The sequence below is a fragment of the Mugil cephalus genome, chromosome 12, assembly GCF_022458985.1.
Source record: "Mugil cephalus isolate CIBA_MC_2020 chromosome 12, CIBA_Mcephalus_1.1, whole genome shotgun sequence".
Classification (NCBI taxonomy): domain Eukaryota; kingdom Metazoa; phylum Chordata; class Actinopteri; order Mugiliformes; family Mugilidae; genus Mugil; species Mugil cephalus.
This window is the reverse complement of record NC_061781.1, coordinates 13,817,155-13,837,210: the sequence shown is the minus strand read 5'-3', so window position 1 is coordinate 13,837,210 and position 20,056 is coordinate 13,817,155. Positions and strand designations below refer to the sequence as shown.

General features: G+C 42.1%; 1 protein-coding gene across 2 annotated transcripts; it reads left to right on the top strand.

Annotated features, from left to right (window-relative positions):
- Positions 1 to 28: 28 nt before the first annotated feature.
- On the top strand, positions 29 to 19,917 carry csrnp3 (cysteine-serine-rich nuclear protein 3). Of its 2 annotated transcripts, XM_047600276.1 has the most exons (6): positions 29 to 176; positions 926 to 966; positions 13,591 to 13,759; positions 15,721 to 15,980; positions 16,141 to 16,437; positions 16,532 to 19,917. In XM_047600276.1, the coding sequence occupies exons 3-6, from the start codon at positions 13,597 to 13,599 to the stop codon at positions 17,660 to 17,662; spliced, it is 1,851 nt and encodes a 616-aa protein (XP_047456232.1). In that variant the 5' UTR covers positions 29 to 176; positions 926 to 966; positions 13,591 to 13,596; the 3' UTR covers positions 17,663 to 19,917. The 2 variants fall into 2 exon arrangements, with proteins under 2 accessions (XP_047456232.1, XP_047456233.1); XM_047600277.1 differs by lacking the exons at positions 29 to 176; positions 926 to 966 and adding an exon at positions 10,230 to 10,733.
- Positions 19,918 to 20,056: the final 139 nt, after the last annotated feature.

Below are 20,056 nucleotides of genomic sequence, written 5' to 3'. Positions count from 1 at the left end.
CTAGTACTGCTCTGGAATCCGGTACCGGTTTTAACACTGCTGGAGGATTTCCGCCGAGGAGAAAACCGTGGCGTGGTTTAGTGGAAAAACTGGGAAGTCCATTGACAGAGACAGAGAGGGAGAGAGTGGGGGCGTCATTGACTGGCTGGATACTGATGATTGTAACGAAATGAATGGTGAGTGTGACGACTAATAATAGGTGATAGGCCTGCATTTTAAGACGTGCACATTAGTAAATGTGGTTATCAGGATGCCTTTTCTCTGTTGCTCAAATGAAATTGTTGATTAACATTTGCCTGCTGTTTATCACCTCAGTGAACTGGGACCCATCCCTGTGAATGGTCCATTTATGAAACTACACTGGGCTTTGGACATATATATATATAAAAAAAGAAATGTTCTTGTTCCGCCAGGAGTATTATAATGTTTACTCCTTAAAGAAATTGTGCACAAAACGGTGCAAGGTGCACACATGCTGCTTTGTGCATTGTTTTTGAGGGCGTGCATGTGTCATAGCTGTAAGTAAGCAGGTTGACCTCTCTTGCAGACCACTCTGCAAAGGGAATCTACTTCCCTGCAGACGAGGTTATGGAGCCAGAGAGGCTTTCCCCCTTCTTCCTCCCCAGGGAACCCCCCCACCACCCCTCCCACCCCACCTCCACACTTCCAGCTATAAAAGACTGGCTCACAAAGAGGTTTAGATAAAGCTCTGTCAATCATTCACATGTCAGTGAAGAAATGGCAAAAGTTTCCCTGACAAACTGGGGATACAGATGAATTACTGTATGCATGCTTCTTGTTATGGCACTTCGTGTTGGATCAGGTACGATGAGAAAATATTGTCACTGTTGTAAAATATCTTTGCAGACAGTTTCTTTTTTTATTGGCTGCAGGAATTAATATTTGTCTTCTTTATTCCTCACAGAACACAAGTGAGTCATTCCAGTGTATCATAATTAGCTAAAGGTAAGGCCACGTCTTGTTTTTTTTTCTGCTCTCCAGTATCATCCTGCCAGTCTTCACATCCCATGAACAAATTAAATTCATGCCTGTTCAAAGCTCACAACTGTTGCTACGCTGCCACAAAAGAACCTCTGATAACAAGATATGATGCGATGTTGATGTAGACAACAGTGTTTAGTCAATACAGGCAGCTGCGCTATTCTCACTGGATTATACTAGAAAGATGCCTCTGATATCATATTCATGAAAAGAGGTCTTGATCTCTTCTAGAGTATGTTATGTTTCATTTATTATTTTTTCGTCCCCAAATGAATCATCAGTGCAGCAATAATGAGAGAAAAGAAATTAAGTGATTTTCAAGGCATTAAAACCTGATGGGTGAGCATTTATTTTGTCGCCTATCAGTCTGTCTGCTGCCACAAAGGTTTATCCTCGTGTGAACTATCCAGTTTTATACACATTATCTGCTTGAATGTGGCAGCATCATTATCCACCACCTTCTTTGTTGTTCCTCTACTGCCGACCTCTATTGTCGGGAAGAAAGGCAGTCCAACCGTTCTTAGCTGTGTGCAAGCACGCACTCCAACATGCAACCACGTGCACGAAGCCCATACAACCATTTTCATATTTCTGTTTGAGATTTGCGAGGTGAAGGGTTGGGCTGTTAATGTTTGCGCTCTCCTTGTGACTGTGTGTTCCTCCTCAATCCATCTGCTTCCTCAATCCATCAGCAGCCAGTCCTCAGAGGAGCAGAATTTAATTAGTACACGTGGCACTGAGTTAAGGGACATTGAAACATTAAGTAGATGTATTTACTTGTGAAAAGCTGCATCATTAAGCTGGCTTATTTGAATAAGTGAGCCAGTCATGCTGGTATTGCATAGTGTAGCACAGATGGCCAAAGCCTGATAACAGTAAATGTAGTCCATTAAAGAGTCGCAGGAAAGGTGTTATGACTTAACAGCCCCGCAGAAGCCTGGTGTGGGTGAGTTGTCTGCACACTAAGGTTCACATGCACAGATAAATCTATTTAGTTTCCATTTTATGTGGGAACAACAATGGTTTGTCGCTTGTGGTTCAGAGACATTTACTGAGTTGGATTAAAGGTCAGATCAGAAGTTGTCGTGTAGGCGGCTAGCTGGTTTCTTTGTGTTTTGTCAAAGAATATTAATACTGTTTAGCTGCGTGGGTTGTGTTACACCTTGTATGATGTCTTAATTCCTGGATATGATGGGGTCAGGGCCATTTGTTTTGATTGTGTCCAAATAGCTGAAAGAAAATCCTTGAATGCAAGAAAAAAAATAATGTATTGTATGCATATTTAAAGAATAGGAAGAGACTGCAGCAGTGAAACAGTAAACCATATTTACATTATAAAAAACTTAATTTGCAATTTCGCTCGAAGATCTCAGTTATGGTACCTTTGGTGGCACGAAAGCAATAAGGCGATAATTGCTGGTGTGTTTTTACTTCCCATGGTTACTGCTACCTTCAGATGGAACCACTTTGACTGTGTGAAATGGGAGGTTCTGTTTACTAAATTTTCTGACATTGAAGTGGCAACATCAGCCGTAAGCATTTGCCTACTATTTATCACCTCAACTAGGATAGCTTAATGCAGAAAACATAAAGACATAATGAAAAGATACGACTGTTTGGAATGTCACTAAATTGCAATATATTAATGTTCCATCCTGCTACATTATTTCTGGAAACATCAGCAAATGCATCACAGCTTGGGAAGTCAGCCCTCGTAACCTCATTTTATGGCCGGCATATTAATGTTTATTGATAGCCAACCTCTATGGTGATGGTGATTTAATAGACTATCTTTGCCATCCATTTTAAGGACATTGATAGTTTTGACCACTGAGAAAAATATCTACAACTAGACATAAATCCTTATCAATATTATTATCCTAAATATTTAGGACTGTCTTTGTTGTGACTGTTGCACATATAAAGCAAAAAAAGGTCATTTTTGGTTCCCAATATTTCTTCCTCCCACGTTCCATACTCAATGTGTTTAAACCGAACATGTTTATCGACACGTCTCCTCGCAAACGTTGAATTAAAACAGCAGCGTTGGTGACGTATGCGGTGGGATCGGGCTGTGAACTAATATCAACCTTTTAGCTTACATGGCAGCTTTGTGTGTCTCAGCAGGGTTCGTGGTTCCAATTTAGAAGCTTTTGATGTGATTCTTTTTGTGTCTTTGGCTCCTTCCTGGCTGAGCGGTGACGGAGCTTTCACGGTTCAAGATTGTGCTCTCTTGAGATGTTGCCATGACACCTATTTGGAATCTTTTGTCTGTCGCCAGCTAATCAAATGTCAAGAAAAGAAAAGAAAAAAGTATTTTTTTCTGGCTCATTGAGTTTTATTTGCCAGCTCATGTCAAACCGTTAAATAAATGCTTCTTACAGTCATTTAGACAAAATTGGGTTATTCTGTAATTGTTTTCAAATATTGTAGATAGTTGTAATCACACATTTTATGTAGCATGGCTATGTGTTAGCTACTCTGTGCTGCATGTTTGAATATGTCTGAATATGGCAAAAGAGGAAATACATTTTAATACTAGACTAAATATTCAAATTAATTATTAATAAATACAATTATAAAGCAAGTATTAATATTTATTATTGATTGATTGATTGATTGATTATTGATCATTATTGATATTATTATTGATTGAGTCTATCTATTATAAGTATAAATGAAATCCACATATAAGGTCTGATTGATTTGCCTGAAAGCCTATTTTCCTGGTCTGCTTCTGTTTGGGAGAGGTAACATCCAACATTAAAACACATTTTTCTACCTAAAGTGTGTCAGTAATTCATGAGGCGAAAGACTTTGCAACCGGAATATTAAAGAATGAAATGTATGCAGTCACGTAAACATGCAGATGTTTTATCTTTTCTAATTTCTGCACGATGTCCGATTAGTTAATCTATCTTTTTTTTTAATAACGTGAAAGTAATTAAAAAGAAAGAAAAAAAATGGTTATTAAAAGTAATGTCCCGGCTTTTATTAAAGCGTCCCAGTGTAATGAGGACAGAATTCTAAATTTGATCATTTTAGCCTCTGAGAATTTTTAGCGTTTGCTTGAATTGTTCTTATAAAGGGTGATATAAACTGTGCCACTGTGTCATGTTTTGCTGCTGCGCTCACATTTCCATCTTTATATAGGGGAAAAGTAGCATAATTGTCATAAAATTACCTATTTCTGTTACAATTTCAGTTATTCATTACAAAACACCCATTTCGAAAGAACTCTATGCACTTTGAAACCAACACCTTCTATAACCTTTAAATGAGATATGTATCATAGATAAAGGTTCAGATAGATTTGTAACTAGGAACTAATTTCTCATGTTTTTCTTATTAATAATAATAATTTCCCCACATACTATAATCACTTGGAGCGCTGGCCTACTTCGCAATTTCAGATGACAGTGTGAATGTTTTGCATATAAAAAATTATTCACGATCTCAACATGATGCTGCCTATATATAAATGATAAGACTCCTCTGCAGAATATGAACTCCACATCCCACAGCTTCCCCAGCCTGTGCGCGAGATAAAAGCGGCCCTGTCTCTATGAAATGCCTTGGCAGCTCTGTTTCTGCCAGCGAACCGGCTTTCGCGAACTTTCAGGTGGCATGGGAAAATATAGTCATAAATAAAAGAGAGAGCTGTGAATAATTTAGGTGAGCATTGTGATTGACACGAGGGCGAGAGCACCTGATTATGCCTCCGCGGTGTGAGACGCGAATTACGGCAAATCAAAACATCAGTCTGAATGTGGAGCCTTCCTTGTTCGTGCTTGTCTGGCTACGCTATATTTTGATCACTGCTTGTAACAACAAAGAGGACTGATGCTGGATGAAAAGATTACGCTTCACTTTAAGCCTGTAGCCGCGTTTTATTAAAATAATGCTGTTAGGTGTGAAAGATTAAATTAAATTCAAATAAGTGCACAGGCTCCCAGCTCTCAACAAGTTCCTGCCAGAGTGTTGTCATCAGCAATTACAGTAACAATTGCTCGTCCTCCGAAAGGCTGGCAGCTATTGCCAACCAGTGGAACCGGTGCATATATATGTGTGTAGTAGCAGAGTGGTGGTCACCTTTTTATCTCCACCCATGTGGTTAATCGGGAGCCATGCTTCCTCTATTGTTCGAAGAGGATGAAGAACAAATCAATGCCCGTACTGTAGCTGCAGAAGAGAGGCTGCAGCAGGCATCACCAGGCTACAGCTCCTCCGTGTGCTGAGTGCTGAACAGTGGGCTACACCCCCCCCCCCCTCCCCACCTCACCCCCCACCCCCATCCCCTTCCTCCTCTCCCTTTTACTCCCCCCCTCCCTCACTTTCATGTGTGTGGAGCAGATCTGTCTGCAGCCTCCAGGCAAGTGCAAGTTAACAAATGTACAGAGCGCATGTGAAGCCTCATTTGCATAAATCTGTAGATGTTGCAACATTTCCTTAAATGGATTCCTTTGTGTTTAATCGGGGATTTATTTATTTATTTTTTTTCTTCCTTGTCCATATTCTTGTATAATTCTCCCAAGCTGGTGGAGAATGGAGAGGACTGTGCTGTATTTGACAGTTAATGTTGTTGTTTTCTTTCACCACTCTGTAGGTAAGCTGTGTAACGATAGGCCAGGAGCAAATTGATCAACCTGGCTTTGCCGTAATTGCAGCTTTCATAGACCTCATGAGTGATGATGTCGTTTTCAGGTGCTGGCTTTATGTGCAGCGATGTCCCTTTGATTTGAACCAGCCGTTGCATTCATTTACGGTTTGTGTGCGGTCTGTCCAGCTATGTGTTCTCCAGAGACAGAATCCAAGTGGATATCTTTATTGAAGATCACTGAAAACGGTGGTAGCACATACAGATTAAGCCCCGTTGACCTCACATAATACATCCTATAGAGGCCTTTTTATGTATAATTTAGAAGTCTTGCCTCACCCTTTCTACAAAACAGTGTCAGTGAATACGTGAGCAGTGTGTCTGTGTTCTCTCTCAGTGGCAGGGATCCTCCACTGACATCATCTGTAGCTGCATAATCATCCAGGCCACAGCCTCTCCTCAGGGGAGTCCAGCTGAGACCTTGTCTCTCTTTCTCTCCCTCTCTCTCTGCCTCTATCTATTTATCTCTTTCGCTCATTCTGCCGAGCTTTCTCTCCCTCTTTCAAGGTAGCCGTTTACGGCCGAGTATGACGTCCGTGATGGATGAGTCTGAGCGTAACCTCAGACTGGTCGCACGGCCAAGGATCTTTTGTGGTTTCGGGGTTTGTCTTTGCTCTGTGTTGCCATCAACTGGCTCAACTGGGCTGGAATGCTAGGATCAGTTACTTAGTTTACTGCAAAGAAAAAAATGTTATTCCTGTTGGGGGAAAAAAAACAAAAAAAAAACAGAAATAATAAACTATCTGCCAAGCCATCTGGGCTTTATAAATGTGTACTTTGTCACTGTGGAAACACTAGTAGTCTGTGATGCTACCATCCATATTGAACGACATGGGGTTTTGCCAGACATGGCAAAATGACGACCCCACCTATGTGATAATGCTCATAAACTACATTTTATAAAAATAATTGGGGTACTTGTACTATGCATATAGCTACTGTGTTTATTACCTGGGCATCTCACAGGAGTCGTTTCTGGCTGCCAGTCTAATATTTAATGTTCTTTTTGGACTCACCAACTCCGAACACAAAAAAAATGAGGTCTTCAGGTTGCTCAACGCTTTACGTTTTCCACTAGTAACTGTTTACTTTGGCTCTGTGTTATTTCCCAGTAGGCAGGTGGCACGCACTAGGCCTGCTCGAGTCAAGCCTCCAGCTACTTGAGTGTCACGGGTGTCTCCAAATAGCACTTGATATAATTACAATTTGATCCACTGATTTCAGTAAAACTTCAGAAGTCTGGAAAAGCCAGCCTCAGTACTCGTTTATGCCGCTGATGTGGTGCGTGTGGAGAGCCAGCAGAAAGTCAGCTTGCTCAACCAGAGGAAATCTCTCCGTAGGCCCCAAAACATAAAAGCTCACTAAAGCCCAAAAAGCTTGTCGGCGTATGCGCCCACTGAGCACTTCTTATAGGACTGAATGGTGCGCCATGTTGGAACCAAGATTTGAGTTTGGTTGATAGCTAATTATAACAGCATGAGGCTCCTATCATACAGTCACCATCACACTGTGTTAAAAGGAGCTTAAAGCTGCGGAGTATTGTGTAGCGTTGTTCTGTTATTATGTCTTGATGTTTTTGAGGCCGAGTCTGATGCGAGTTATCTAACAGCATACAAGCTTGCATATTATACACACGTGAAAATATTGAATCTGACATACTAACTACCTGAGCTGGTGACGGTGGTGAAATCCAGTCAATGTCTATGATTTGTGAAGGCCCAGACATTTGTACTTAAAGTGGTTCAGGCAGACGAGGCAACATGGTCTGGCAAAGGCACGCTTGCATAGATGACGTGATGTAGTATCCGTCAGCTTTGGGGAGAGAAACCGCTAACTACCACACGCCTCTATTTACTTACCCTATTCATGACCTATCTGCTGGATCTTTGGTGGCTTTGGAAACAGCAGAAAGTTTGTACTGCTGATCTTGCTCCGAATGACGGCAGATGGCATTATGATTCCGCGTGCTGCAGTGTCCAGCTGATGCACGCCCGATGGAGACCCTTGCTCTCGAAAACTCATAGGTTGAAAAACCTGCCATCTGCTCGGTATGGTATCGGAACATGCAGGGAGATGGCTGAGATGGGTAACGACTGTGATGGAGGTGATAAACAAGGTGGGTGCAATGATTCATCCCTGTTTCACGCTAGTTTCCATTAAGGGCTGTGATTCACGGCCACTGCTGTTTAAGAGTTGCTGATATGTCATCTTGAAGCCCCGCAGTTGAAAGTATTTTAGTGGGAATAATGAAGGCTTTATATAATCAGAGCATTTTTTTAACACATGGACCCCGGCTAAAAACAGCATCTCGCCTATTTGCTCAATTTAAATAGTGTGAGTTGTACCTGTATTGAGTTATTTGTTATGGCAGAAGTGTTTTTGCAAATGCCCTCAATTACAGTACGGCTAGACAAATGAAACTGGATTATTTCTAAGCCTCTATTTGTTCATTTCCGCTAGCTGTCTTAAATTTCCTTCACAGAGATAAGGAAGCCTCTTGAAGTCAGAGCAAATATAGGTCACCATCACTAGCGCAAATGGTGTAACAAATGCCATCTCTCCAGCTCATGTTTTGCATTTTATGTAATAGGGCAGCCTATACGTATGATGCTCATGGGTAAACTATTAAAGGAATGCAGATAAGGTTGTCTAATAACACCTTTCATCAAAGATACCGAAGAAGATCTTAATTATCTTAAGAAAAAACATATATATTTTGCTTGTGTATTAATGACCTTTGTACTCATTTTAGCTGAATTAATAATGATCAGCAAAAACAACCAAATTTAGACATGAAGAAAAGACCAATGGGGACATTTTTTTGTTTGTTTGTTTGTTTGCTCCTATTTTAATGTAAAGGTTCAAGCACTAAACGCAGTATGTAGGTAGAAAATGCACTTTAATTACATGCAATGCACAGAATATGGAGGCCTTCTTTTCTGGGATTCATTGTGTGAAGACAGTATGTGTGACAGAATTATTCCATGATTCGTGTAAGACTTGTATAACAGCTTGTTCATGGTTTAATATTATTTTGTCAAATTTATTTAAAAAAATGTTGGACATGGTTTAGTGCGGAAGGCAGAGTTTAGTCAGTATATCTGATTTAGCAACGTTTACATAAATATTTGAGGTGAAAAGGTCATATATTAGAATTCAGTTTCTAATGTAAACAGTTAAAATAATGCTATTGATTCATGTCCACACACTTTATACAAATATGAATGCAGATGTTATATATATTTAACATCCTTCTAGCTAGCTTAGAAGCCTTTTATCTAGCAGGTACATATGTATCAGTGTTGCTCATATTCCCACCTATTAGTATGACTGAGTTATTGCCATTTTTTTCATTAATTAATTTATTTTTTTAATCCTTGGCTTTCAGCAGAAATAGACTCACACATGCACCGCGACACAACCACACTCAAAGTTGTCTCAAAGTGCTTGCTTGTTGTCTGCCCTTCTGATACAGCCATTATATCTTACCGCGATCTGTGAGTGCTCAGCAGAGTGTGTTAGAGTCTAACAACTCTTCCTCAGGCTTCCTGTCCGCCTTTGACCTTTTCAATGGCCATTTCATTCTGAAAGGGATAAAATCCTTAACAAAGACACTATTTGTAATATTCTTACCCTAGTACCTTAATTAAATGACATTTGCTTTATGTTGCATCAACGAAAGAAGGCTTTACCGAAAAAAGAAAAAAAGAAATCATGTCGACTTTCGAGCCATATTAAATACAAACGTGAGGACTTGTTAATGTTGGTAATGAAATAAACAATGCTTTCCATCATGGATCTGCCCTGACATTTGTTTTCACACTGTATAAAACACGATTCTTTCCTAGTCCATTGTATGCAGTGTTTGTGCTCAGAAATTGCCATTTGTTGGTAAAGAATGACTGTAATACTGCATTGACTGTCAGGGAAAAAACCCTCCAGGCTTATAGCCATCCTGTAAGAGGAACTGCAGGACCTTTTATGTTGACATATGATCCAATTGAGTGCAAGAATGATATCACAGCTCTCTGGCTGCGCAAGCTGAGGCCCCACTAACTCTTCAACAGAACTTCCTGACATAGGAAGCATCCGGAGCGCATTTGCTACAGTGCTGACAAATCTTATTTCCTGTGGATGAGGTAGTTCGTGTTATTTACAACTCATCCTCTCGCAGGTACACGTTATCTTTACATCCCGTTTTCTGTGCAAATGGTGTAATTTTTTTTGCGTTCTATTTTGTGGATTTATTCCTTCCCCCCTTCTCATTGTGTTGTTCTTGGCATCAGATGTTTCTCCTTTTTCTTTTCTTTGGCCCACTCTCTCGTCTCCTCTCCACCTCACCCCACCCCTTCCTCATTCTTCCTCCACTTCACTATTCCCCTGTGAATGCCTTCCTCTCTGCATTTCTGTTATACCCCCTTGCACACATTTTCCCCACTGCCCTGCAACACACCTCCCCTTATCAATTTCTTGAACATTTTCTCTTTCTTCGTTATTTTTTTTCTCACCTTCTCCCCTCCCCCCCCCCCTCTCTCCCTCCCTCCCTCCCCAGCTCTTGTTGGTAAAAATATCTGCAGACAGCAGGAGCAGAGGCACGCCTGACTCTCTCTCAGACATCCCACCCATGTGATCTCACAGGCTGCCTCTGCTCTGCTCTGCTCCACTCTGCTCCAGTCAGGCTTCTGCCTTTCAGCCGGCTGCAGCTAATGAGCCTTTGTGTGGCCAGAGAGAGGGAGAGAGACAGGAGGGAGAGAGCAACACAGTGACAGAGAGGGAGTTAAAGTGAGAAAGACTGTCGTCTTGCAACAATAAAGCATATGGTACCAACAGTGTAGTCGGAGCTGGAAAAATACTAGTCTCTGTCACACTCCTGCACCCTTTTTTTTTTTTTTTTTTTTTCTTCCTTCCCCTCATGCCCGTGCAGCTCAGGGGTCGCTACAAGTCAGTGGACTGAACCAAAATGGGAGTCTCTTCATTCATCATGTCTCACCTTTTTTGAGTTGCCACGTTTGTGACTGTGGCTAAACTGCTGTGGGAAGAGGTGAAAGGAGTCACACTCTGCTAGTGGATACAGGTCAGTTGTTCCTGTGAGGGCCAGCACACATGCAGAAGTGCAATGTGGCCACTGTAGGATTGATGTGTCATGACTTGCTCCAGATGCCATAGGCTTGTTGGCATCAGACGGAACGAGCGTTTTTTAGCCCTGTCTTGTCAGGTCAGTTTATCGTGTTGAATCACTGTGAATGATGCAGGGAAAATACTTGTATTCGTGTTGCAAGTGTGCTACAGTGCTGCAAGCACCAATGATTAAGGATAAGAGTTGGTTTCCACAGTTGATGTGTGTGCACACAGAGGCAAACACAGGGAGGGGCTTTCCAAGCTGGCTTTTGCTGCATTATTTTCTCTGGGATTCTCTCCCTTGTACCATAATGCATGCTGCCCAGCCATGATTAGTGGTAAGGCAGCAGTGAATACAAAGAAAGAGTTGTTGGAGAGGAGCAACAATCTTTTTATTTAGCCCGATGAAAGAGGTTTACCCCAGATTACCCCTGGCTCTGTGGTTTATGATGTCATGCGCATTCAGTGTCAAGATTTAGACTTTTCATGCTGTCATGCACACAATGCAGATGCACCACTAATGCATTCACATGCGGAAGAAACAGGATTTGCTTAGATATTAACTTAATTTGCTCTATAACACTGGAAACACAGCCACATTGGAAAGCACTAGTTATGAGAGTACATTAGAATCTCCATGGAAACCACTTTTGGTCTCAGAGCCTTGTGCAGCACCAGCAAAGGGCTAAGCATACGAATAGGTTTTCAACAATGGTATCTAATTAGGACCCTCGGCAGGAAATGAACCAAAATTGCACAGGTCATTTTTTTTTTTTTTTTTGGGTGGAAATTTCCACTCCGGTTGCCAAAAAAAATGATTTTGATGTGAGATCACGAGGTCCTTTTGGTGAAAGTGAACTAAGATACAATTTTAAACGAAGGGTTAAATAATGTATTCCCCCTTTAGGTATTTGCGGTATGCTCATTTACATTAGTGATCTTTAGTTACTGGTCGGCCACTTGTCGACTTCACAGAATTTAAGAGACGGTTCAGGATGCAGCCTCTTGTTTTCCTTCCAAATTAATATAAAAATATTTTCACATTCCTTAGTTCCTTAGAGCTTTTGACTCTGGAGGTTCTCCAATCCCTGCCGGTGCCATGTCACTGCACTGAACAAGCACAGCCTCCTGGGAACAATGACCCTCTTGCTGGCAGTTCAAGTCCTCTCTGGGTTGCACCTATTTCTCAGGCAGCGTGTCTCTCAGGCAGCATTTGCATCTGTAATGACTTGATAGCGGAGCCCAGATGAAACGCTGTGGCTGTCTGTGAATGGACCCCCCCCCCTTACCCACTGCTGGCTGAAGATGCATGCTGTCTTTACTGATTCCAGGTTCCAAGAGAGAAAGCGTTGAGGGGAAAAAAAAGCTGTCAGTCACAGTCTAAGCAATCCTTAGCCTTCTGCTGCCGCTCTCTCCTTTCACTGGTCTTATTTTGAAATGTGACATGACGTTGTAGCTCGCTGCTAATAAAACACGGGGACCCACTGCTCTGCAATTAGAGATAAAATAACAATGTTTTTAACCATGTCTGATGAGCGCTGTTTAACAGAAGCAAGACCTCCTAATATTGCAGCCCATCACACATTGAATAGCAGTGGCTGGAATTGAAATAGAAAAAGCTGTATTCCAAACCAATTTTAAAATAATAGTGTTGCTTTTGGTGTGTTTTACTGATGAGCTCGTGTTTGTGTGTTTGCCTAATTACATCATCAGTCGGTGGAGTTAATGGACGCTCTCAGCTGACATTGAAATGATCTGGGACACTTAACAACAAGTGCTGACCAGACACATTTAGCTGGACCTACATGCAAATTCAATGTTTAATTTTTCATGAACACTGCACGGCATTACTGGAGACCTGCCATTAGAAAAATGCCCCAAAACGCCATGAGAGCCGTCACAGTAAGGTCGCTAGCAGTGATTCTACCGCATTTTATTTATTTTTTTGTTGCTATTTTCACAATGCTTTCTGATGCATGACCATCGACTGCATTTGTGAGAGATTACACAAGCAATTATAGCCTTTCACAGTATAGATTTTATTCTGCTCTGCGGTGGCCGCAGTTGCCTTCACCAGAGCCATTTCCATTCTTTCTCGGTAGGAAGCAATGAGCAGAAGCTCATTACAGACGTGGAGGATGTCAGTCACGGTTGTGTCAACAGCGGCGTCACCTGTCCCTGTTTTAACAGCACGGCCTATCCACGTATCACTTCGCTTGAATCTCGCCGTCACACCCGTACAACTGTGAGGAGATGCACATCAAAAGCACTTCCACTATTATGCACGCCGGAATTCGTAGCATTATTTTTAGAGAAAGCTGAAGATTTGTTTTAATTCTTGTAATCTGCGACGTAATACACATTAAGCACGTGGATCAATTTTATACTTAATGTGTGTGTCAGCAAATACATTCTAACAAACTACCTTATATTGTACACCATTTTAGTGTGTTATACATAATTTCACCCTGATGGGAAGCATTGAAAGACAAGTTGGTTCAGTTTATATATTTCTTCAGCTTCTCAAACGTAGTGAAATGAACTTCCTGTAAGGCAGATGTAGTATGTAATTAGCACCTTTCTCCTTCCTTCTCTGCTTCTTTGTGCTAAGATGATCAATTGCCCGGGGAATGCCTGGGAGCTAGGACGGCGGCAGGAGAGATTCTGTGTATGTGTGTGAGTGAAAGTGGTGAAAGTGGTGGTGGTGGAGTCTGGAGTCTGGTTTGCTTGTTAATTTAGTGAGCTGGGGATTATGAAGGCCTTAAACTGGATATTAAATAATGTGTGGCCCCTCTGCTGTCTTTCGGTTTCAGGTGCAGATGCGGCAGGCCATGAGCGGAATACTGAAGAGGAAATTTGAGGAGGTGGAAGCCTCCTCCTCCCCGTGCTCTTCCGTGCGGGAGTCTGATGATGAGGTCTCCTGCAGCGAGAGTGGGGATAGCAGCGACAGTGTCAACCCCTCCGCCTCGGGCCCTTTCACCCGTGAGTGCCTGTCTTTTTATTCTTTCTTTTTTTTTTTTAATCGCGCGTCGCACTCGGTGAGGCAAAAGTGTGCCATTGACGGCAAGATTAATGTCATCATTTCATCTCAAGGAAAACAATGCTAATGCACGGAGGGATTTTTTTTTCTTAAATCAAGATGACACTAACACTGAGTTTGCAAAGGAAAGAAATGTGCGCAGCTGTTGATAAGTGAGTATAATATGAATATACTGTACAGTCGTGGCTGTGCATTAGAGAGGAGTGGAGGCTGAGGGATGCAAAGGGTCTAGTGGCGTAATGAAGGGTAAGCATGCACTGGCTGCCGCCCTCATTAGGATCAGCGTCAGCATACAGGCCCAGTTAGATGAATGAGCTGGTGCGGTCTCAAGACGTGTGTGCAACACTCCATACCATACCATCTGATAGTTTATGAAGCTGCTGCTTTGTAAGATGCAAATGTCCCAAAACGGGGCACGTTATTGAAAGACTGCAGCAACTGACCGGGCTTTGAAGTAAAGAATACAGTCTTAATAGAATCTAAAGCAGTAACAAAGGACGTATGTCCTCCGCCGGTTCTAAAGGAAACTGAAGTTATTTGTAATAAAGGACACGGTGCATTTGTGAATCACTGTGTTAAAGAGATGAGAGTGAATGTGAACAGATTGCTCCTTTTGGGATTTTGAAAGCATTCAGAAGAATCGTATTTGAATAGTGTGTGTGGACGGTTTGGTTGCTTTGTATCTGATTTTTCAAAATTAAAATGCTCAAAGTGAGTAAACCAAAGCATTTGTAATGAAACTGGAGGCAACATTTAATTAGTGTTTTGACAGTGTAGTATTCTTGCCTGTGTGAATGACATGCAGACTGGCGGTAGGGCCCCCCTCCCTGTAGAGACCCAAGCATGGTGCTGCGTCCCTGGAGACTTTGCGTGGCCCCCGTGTCAGCGGCAGGCACTGGTAGCTGGAGGCTCGAGAAGGTCAGCTAACAGCGACGAGGGGGCTGAGCTCTGGGAAGGCTGCTCTCCTGTGAAGTGACATGCGCACGCCGCGATTGATTGTCTTGGCAGACACATGAAACAATTAAGTTCTGAGTGGCTTTACTTTACATCCGTTCCTGTGGTATTGGCGAGTGAATGGAAAATAACTGCAACATGTTGTTTTTATGTTTTGTTTTTTTAGACCGTCTGAGAAACAGTCAGGACTCGAAACCTTTAAAAAGTAAATAACAGCTTGTGCGAAAAAATACTAATAGATTTTCCTGTAGAAAGCTTAACGTCCGTTAATTGTTTTGACACCTAAAACAAGATTCCTTTTGTAGAAACTGAAACACGGCTCTATTCAGTAGCCTAAGCCTGACAGCTCTACGTCTGTAATGAAATGCATTGTCCCTCCTGCACGGGGTGGAGAGCTGTTCGAACCAGATGGTTTCTATTTGTCCTGTCTGTTTGGTGGAGGGGGTGAACGCTGGGAACACTGCCTCCGTGAACCGGCTCTCTTCATCTCTGGGCCAGGCAGGAGGATTATTTATGCTCCAGCGTTGCCCTCGTCTTTGCACCTCCCCCGTGTAGAGCTCTCCTTAAAGAGACACATTGAGGGCTTGCATGCCAAGCAGAGACGTAAACCTTAGCAAAAAAAAAAAAAAAAAAAATCTGTGCTAAATTCAAAATATGTAGAAGCTCGTTGCTTCTACATGCAGCTGCCAAGGATTATTCCCCTCGTATTTAAGGATACTCCCTGAATGTGTGCCACAGTTGTTATAAAATGGCATTTTTCCCTGAGCATGCTTTACATAGATATAACAGTGTCCTCTTCCAGCATAAAAGGGCACTGAAACAATAAAAATGCGATTTGCTGCGTGGAACTTTAATTCCATCTACATGCGGATTAATGAGTTGTCAAAAACACTCGACATCCAAAAATGACAAGTAGGAAAAAAGAAAACATTTTCATTTTCCTTTGCAGCGGACTCGATTTTAAAGAGAGAGAAGCGCCTGCGGACGAGGAGGGTGCATTTTGAAAATGTGACCGTCTACTACTTCAGCCGGCGGCAGGGCTTCACCAGCGTGCCCAGCCAGGGAGGCAGCACGCTGGGCATGTCCAACAGGCACAGCTGGGTCAGGCAATACTCCCTGGGTGAATTCGCTCTGGAGCAGGAGCGGATCCACAGAGACATGCTCAAAGACCACTTAAAGGAGGAAAAACTCAACTCAATCAAACTCAAGGTAAAAGCTTTGTAGTTCGTTTTCAGGAAAATAAACGTACTTGTGCATTTTATTCAAAGGATTTGCTCTGAAACGTTACTTGTTAGAAAAATCTACTGCTGTTGGCTCTCATCATGCATATTATGTAAAGTGCTTGGACGTGTTTTCGTCCTGATTTCAGCTGACCAAGAATGGCACAGTGGAGTCTGAGGAGGCCAACACGCTCACGGCGGAGGACATTTCTGATGATGACATCGATCTGGACAACACGGAGGTAGATGAGTACTTCTTCTTGCAGCCCCTTACCACTAAGAAACGCCGCTCCCTGCTGCGCTCCTCTGGGGTGAAGAAGATTGACGTGGAGGAGAAGCACGAACTGCGGGCCATTCGCATGTCCAGAGAGGACTGCGGCTGTGACTGCAGAATTTTCTGTGACCCTGAGACGTGTGCCTGCAGCATCGCGGGGATCAAGTGCCAGGTGAATTAACTTAAGTCCTCAAAAACGTTGTGCTAAAACATGCCACACTAAATATGTAAAACTACTTGCTCACTGAATGTTGTGCTTTCCTCAGGTGGACCGCATGTCGTTCCCCTGCGGCTGCTCGAAAGAGGGTTGCAGCAACTCAACCGGAAGAGTCGAGTTTAATCCCATCCGCGTTCGAACCCATTTCTTGCACACAATAATGAAGCTCGAGCTGGAGAAGAGTCGCGAGCAGCAGCAGCCGTCCCCGACCAACGGGTACCACGGCGAAACCAACGACCTGGGGAGCGGAAACCCTTTTGCTCAGTCGCAGCACAGGCTGGAGTACTCTCTGTCGGATGCTGTCCCTCAGGCAGCCGGCATGCACCTGCAAGCCGCAGACGAGATGGAGGAGACGCTAGACGAGGATGAGGAGGAAGAAGACGAGGACGAGGAGGAGGAAGACGAGGAGAATGAAGACGAGGACGAGGAGGATAGCAGCAGCGTTTGCAGCGGGCTGTCTGACTCCAGCACCCAGAGCTTAGCCAACAGCGACTCCGAGGACGATGAGGTGGATGACGAGGATGAAGACAAGTCTGAGAATTTCGAGGCCGACATGACGACCCCATCAGTTTCTCAAAGTGAAGTGGTTCCCTTGTCCTCTGTGCTGTGTTACAGCGATGGCTCCGTAACACATGACAACCACATAAATGGAAACACTTACTTAATTAACTCCTCTTCGATCGAGTACTATCAGCTGGGGAGCTCCAGTGCCGTCTCTAATGGCCAAACCAGTCAACCCAGTGAACCTTACGGCGAAGCCTTAGCATTCCAAGATCCGGCCAGTGCGACCAACGGTAACGTGTCCCAGGGACCATTCAACGTGACCGCCGAGCAGTACACGGACTACTCCAGTCAGGCTGAGGAACAATACACAGCCAATCACCATTTTACTCTGAGTAAAAATGGTTCTGCGGCCCCGTCTTTGACCTGCTATACACCCGACCAGAAGAAGGTGGTGTCCAAAGCAGCATTCGTGGAACCGCCTGAGAACCAGACACAGTTTCAAGACTTCCTGAACAATAACAATCAGGGTTCCTACGGTGGTCACAGCTCCTGTACGACTCCTGAACAGCCTCCGCAAGAGTCAAGTCTTAATGGACACTCTAACCTGACCCTCCTAACAAACAACACTAAGAATCTCCCTTTACCAGACCCTTGCCCTGAGGTCGCAGCCATTTAGTGGGCCTCGTCTTTCAAGTGTTCTTTCGTCATTATGTCTTTACTTGAGCCTGACCAAGTGGTATTTCAAGAGAGCGTGATCATGGCCTTTTTGCATTATGTGACCTGAAGTTTCAAAGTCATTTATAGCAGCGTCGGACATTTTCACCTGTAACTGTAAAGCCATAGGTTCGTAATGGTTTTTGAGGAAGCCATTCATTCTGGACTTTATCTCCGCTGCAGCGTGTACGAAACTGCAAAACGGAGCAGGTAAAAAAAAAAACAAAAAAAAAACATGTGAACCTAATTTATGTCACGCCGTGCTATGTATCCTGTAATTTCAGATGTAAAGTTCTAGTTTTAAAAAGATATTGTACTGTAGATGGAACTTTTCTATGTCTACCGTATGTGTCAAACGTGCAAACAAATGTTTATCGTCAGGTTATTTATTGTTTCTGAATTAAGTGTAGACTTATATATTGTAAATGTTTTGATAATATGCATGCTGTTTTGGGAATCTCAGTGACATTTGGGACAGAAATTGCCATTGTTTTATATATATAAAAAAAAATGTGTTGTAAACATAATGTACATTCTCTTCTTTTTGTCATAATTATATGCTTTTCTATGGTTTTGAAAAGCATGAAAAAAGGCCTGAATTCTTATTTGTATGTTTTGAATACGATATCAGTGACATGTCGAAATCGATTCACAGCCCTTTGCGCTTATGTGTAGGAGTGCAGTGGCATGCAGTTGGTTTTAAATGACGAATACTTGTTTCCCCCTGCATTTACTCTTAGAACACGATCAGTCACTACTTCTTGACATTTAGTTACATATCTCCAAAAATAAGAAGCTATGGCGTATCATACAAAACAGAACTCTGATTATTATTAAATTAGAATAATTGGCTTTGAAAGTGGAACCAGACCTGCAACCCCAAAAAATTGCTGATTTGAGATGCAGTGTAAGCTACATTCATCTAACAACAGATATTTATTTATGTGGATTGCATAAAGATGATCTATTCCATTGAAGCATTAAGTGCAATAGATTTAGTTTTTAACGGACTTTTAACCTCGAGGGAAAAGAAAATGGACTGAGATAGCCTTTTAAAGTCGCCATGAAACTGCTAACGATGTGCTTTAACATATTTATGTTTTTCCATTCTACACTGGACACATCATTTTTATACACCCACTAGTGCAGGATGACTCATCAACATTTACTTTGTCCAGGAAATCACAAACTCTGAAATGGTATTAAGAACACCTACAAAACAGACATACTTGTGATTCATATGCTATAAAATGCTGTAAAAACACTTGCATGTTGAATTTGATTTCATGGAAACTTTAATTGAATATCCCAGTACTTAATATTTGTATTTTAAGAACCACAGAGTTCCTAAAAATATGCTACATTATGCTGTAGTGTTTGTATATGGAGTAAAGTGGTTCAAGGTTGACAATCAAAGCTTAGTGAATCTACTTATCGGTGTCCAAAAGCCAGACAGTATGACTCCCAAGTAATTTAAGCCATCAGAAATCACTGAACAGCCAGATATGAAAACATTAATTACCAAAAATCTGTAAATAAGACATTTGTAAAATCACTGACGACAAGGAAACCGAAGTGACTGCCGAACAATGGGGGACAGCAATAATTTAGTGAATAGTACTAATGCATTGCCGAATTGTTTACCTTCAGCTCTTTGCCCTTGCATGAATACAGATATTTGTCCCTCCTCCGAGCTTGCAAATATCTGCAACATCACTGTAATCGGACGGTTCAGTACTTCAGTTCTCGTGGTACAAAGGAAGTGTACGGACTATTTTCGTGCAGTCGTCAGGCGGGCATCGACGTAGCCTTTAGTACAGATGAAATGTGCCAAAGCATACAGTGTTACAAGGCTACATACAATGCATTCCATCCATTTAGGAATCCTGTGTTTGTTTTAATTTTCCAGTATTTCTTATGAATGATATATTGAAATGTATATTTATTGTGGTTTACTAAAAGTCTGTATTGAGTAAATTGCTTCTCTTCTTAAAATAGTCTTCTGTTTCATGCTGGTTGTGAGTTGTAAAGCTTCATGTGCCTGATTTATTTAATTCTAGCTCATATTCTGTGAAATGCATACGTTTTGCACAAAATGGTACCGATTTTTTTTTTCTCCTATGTGTTTGGTTTCAAACTGTAGATAGAGCCAACTTCATTTTCAGATGTTTCATTTTGAAATACATTTTATTAAAATTTCTTTTGTGACTTAAATCACTAATGACACGATCTCATGTTTATGCACGCATCAGGTCACAGTTCTGTGCTGAGTATTGAAACTTAAGTGTGCACACTAGTCAACATTTTACATAATTTCTGAGTGCAAAGCGCCCTCTGCAGGCCGCAGGGGGAAATG

Excerpts from the sequence above, each read along its gene's own strand:
- csrnp3 (XM_047600276.1), top strand. The coding sequence starts at position 13,597 with ATGCGGCAGGCCATGAGCGGAATACTGAAGAGGAAATTTGAGGAGGTG. Across the intron at positions 13,760-15,720 it reads CGCCTCGGGCCCTTTCACCC|CGGACTCGATTTTAAAGAGA; the intron begins GTGAGTGCCTGT and ends TTTCCTTTGCAG. Across the intron at positions 16,438-16,531 it reads TCGCGGGGATCAAGTGCCAG|GTGGACCGCATGTCGTTCCC; the intron begins GTGAATTAACTT and ends TGCTTTCCTCAG.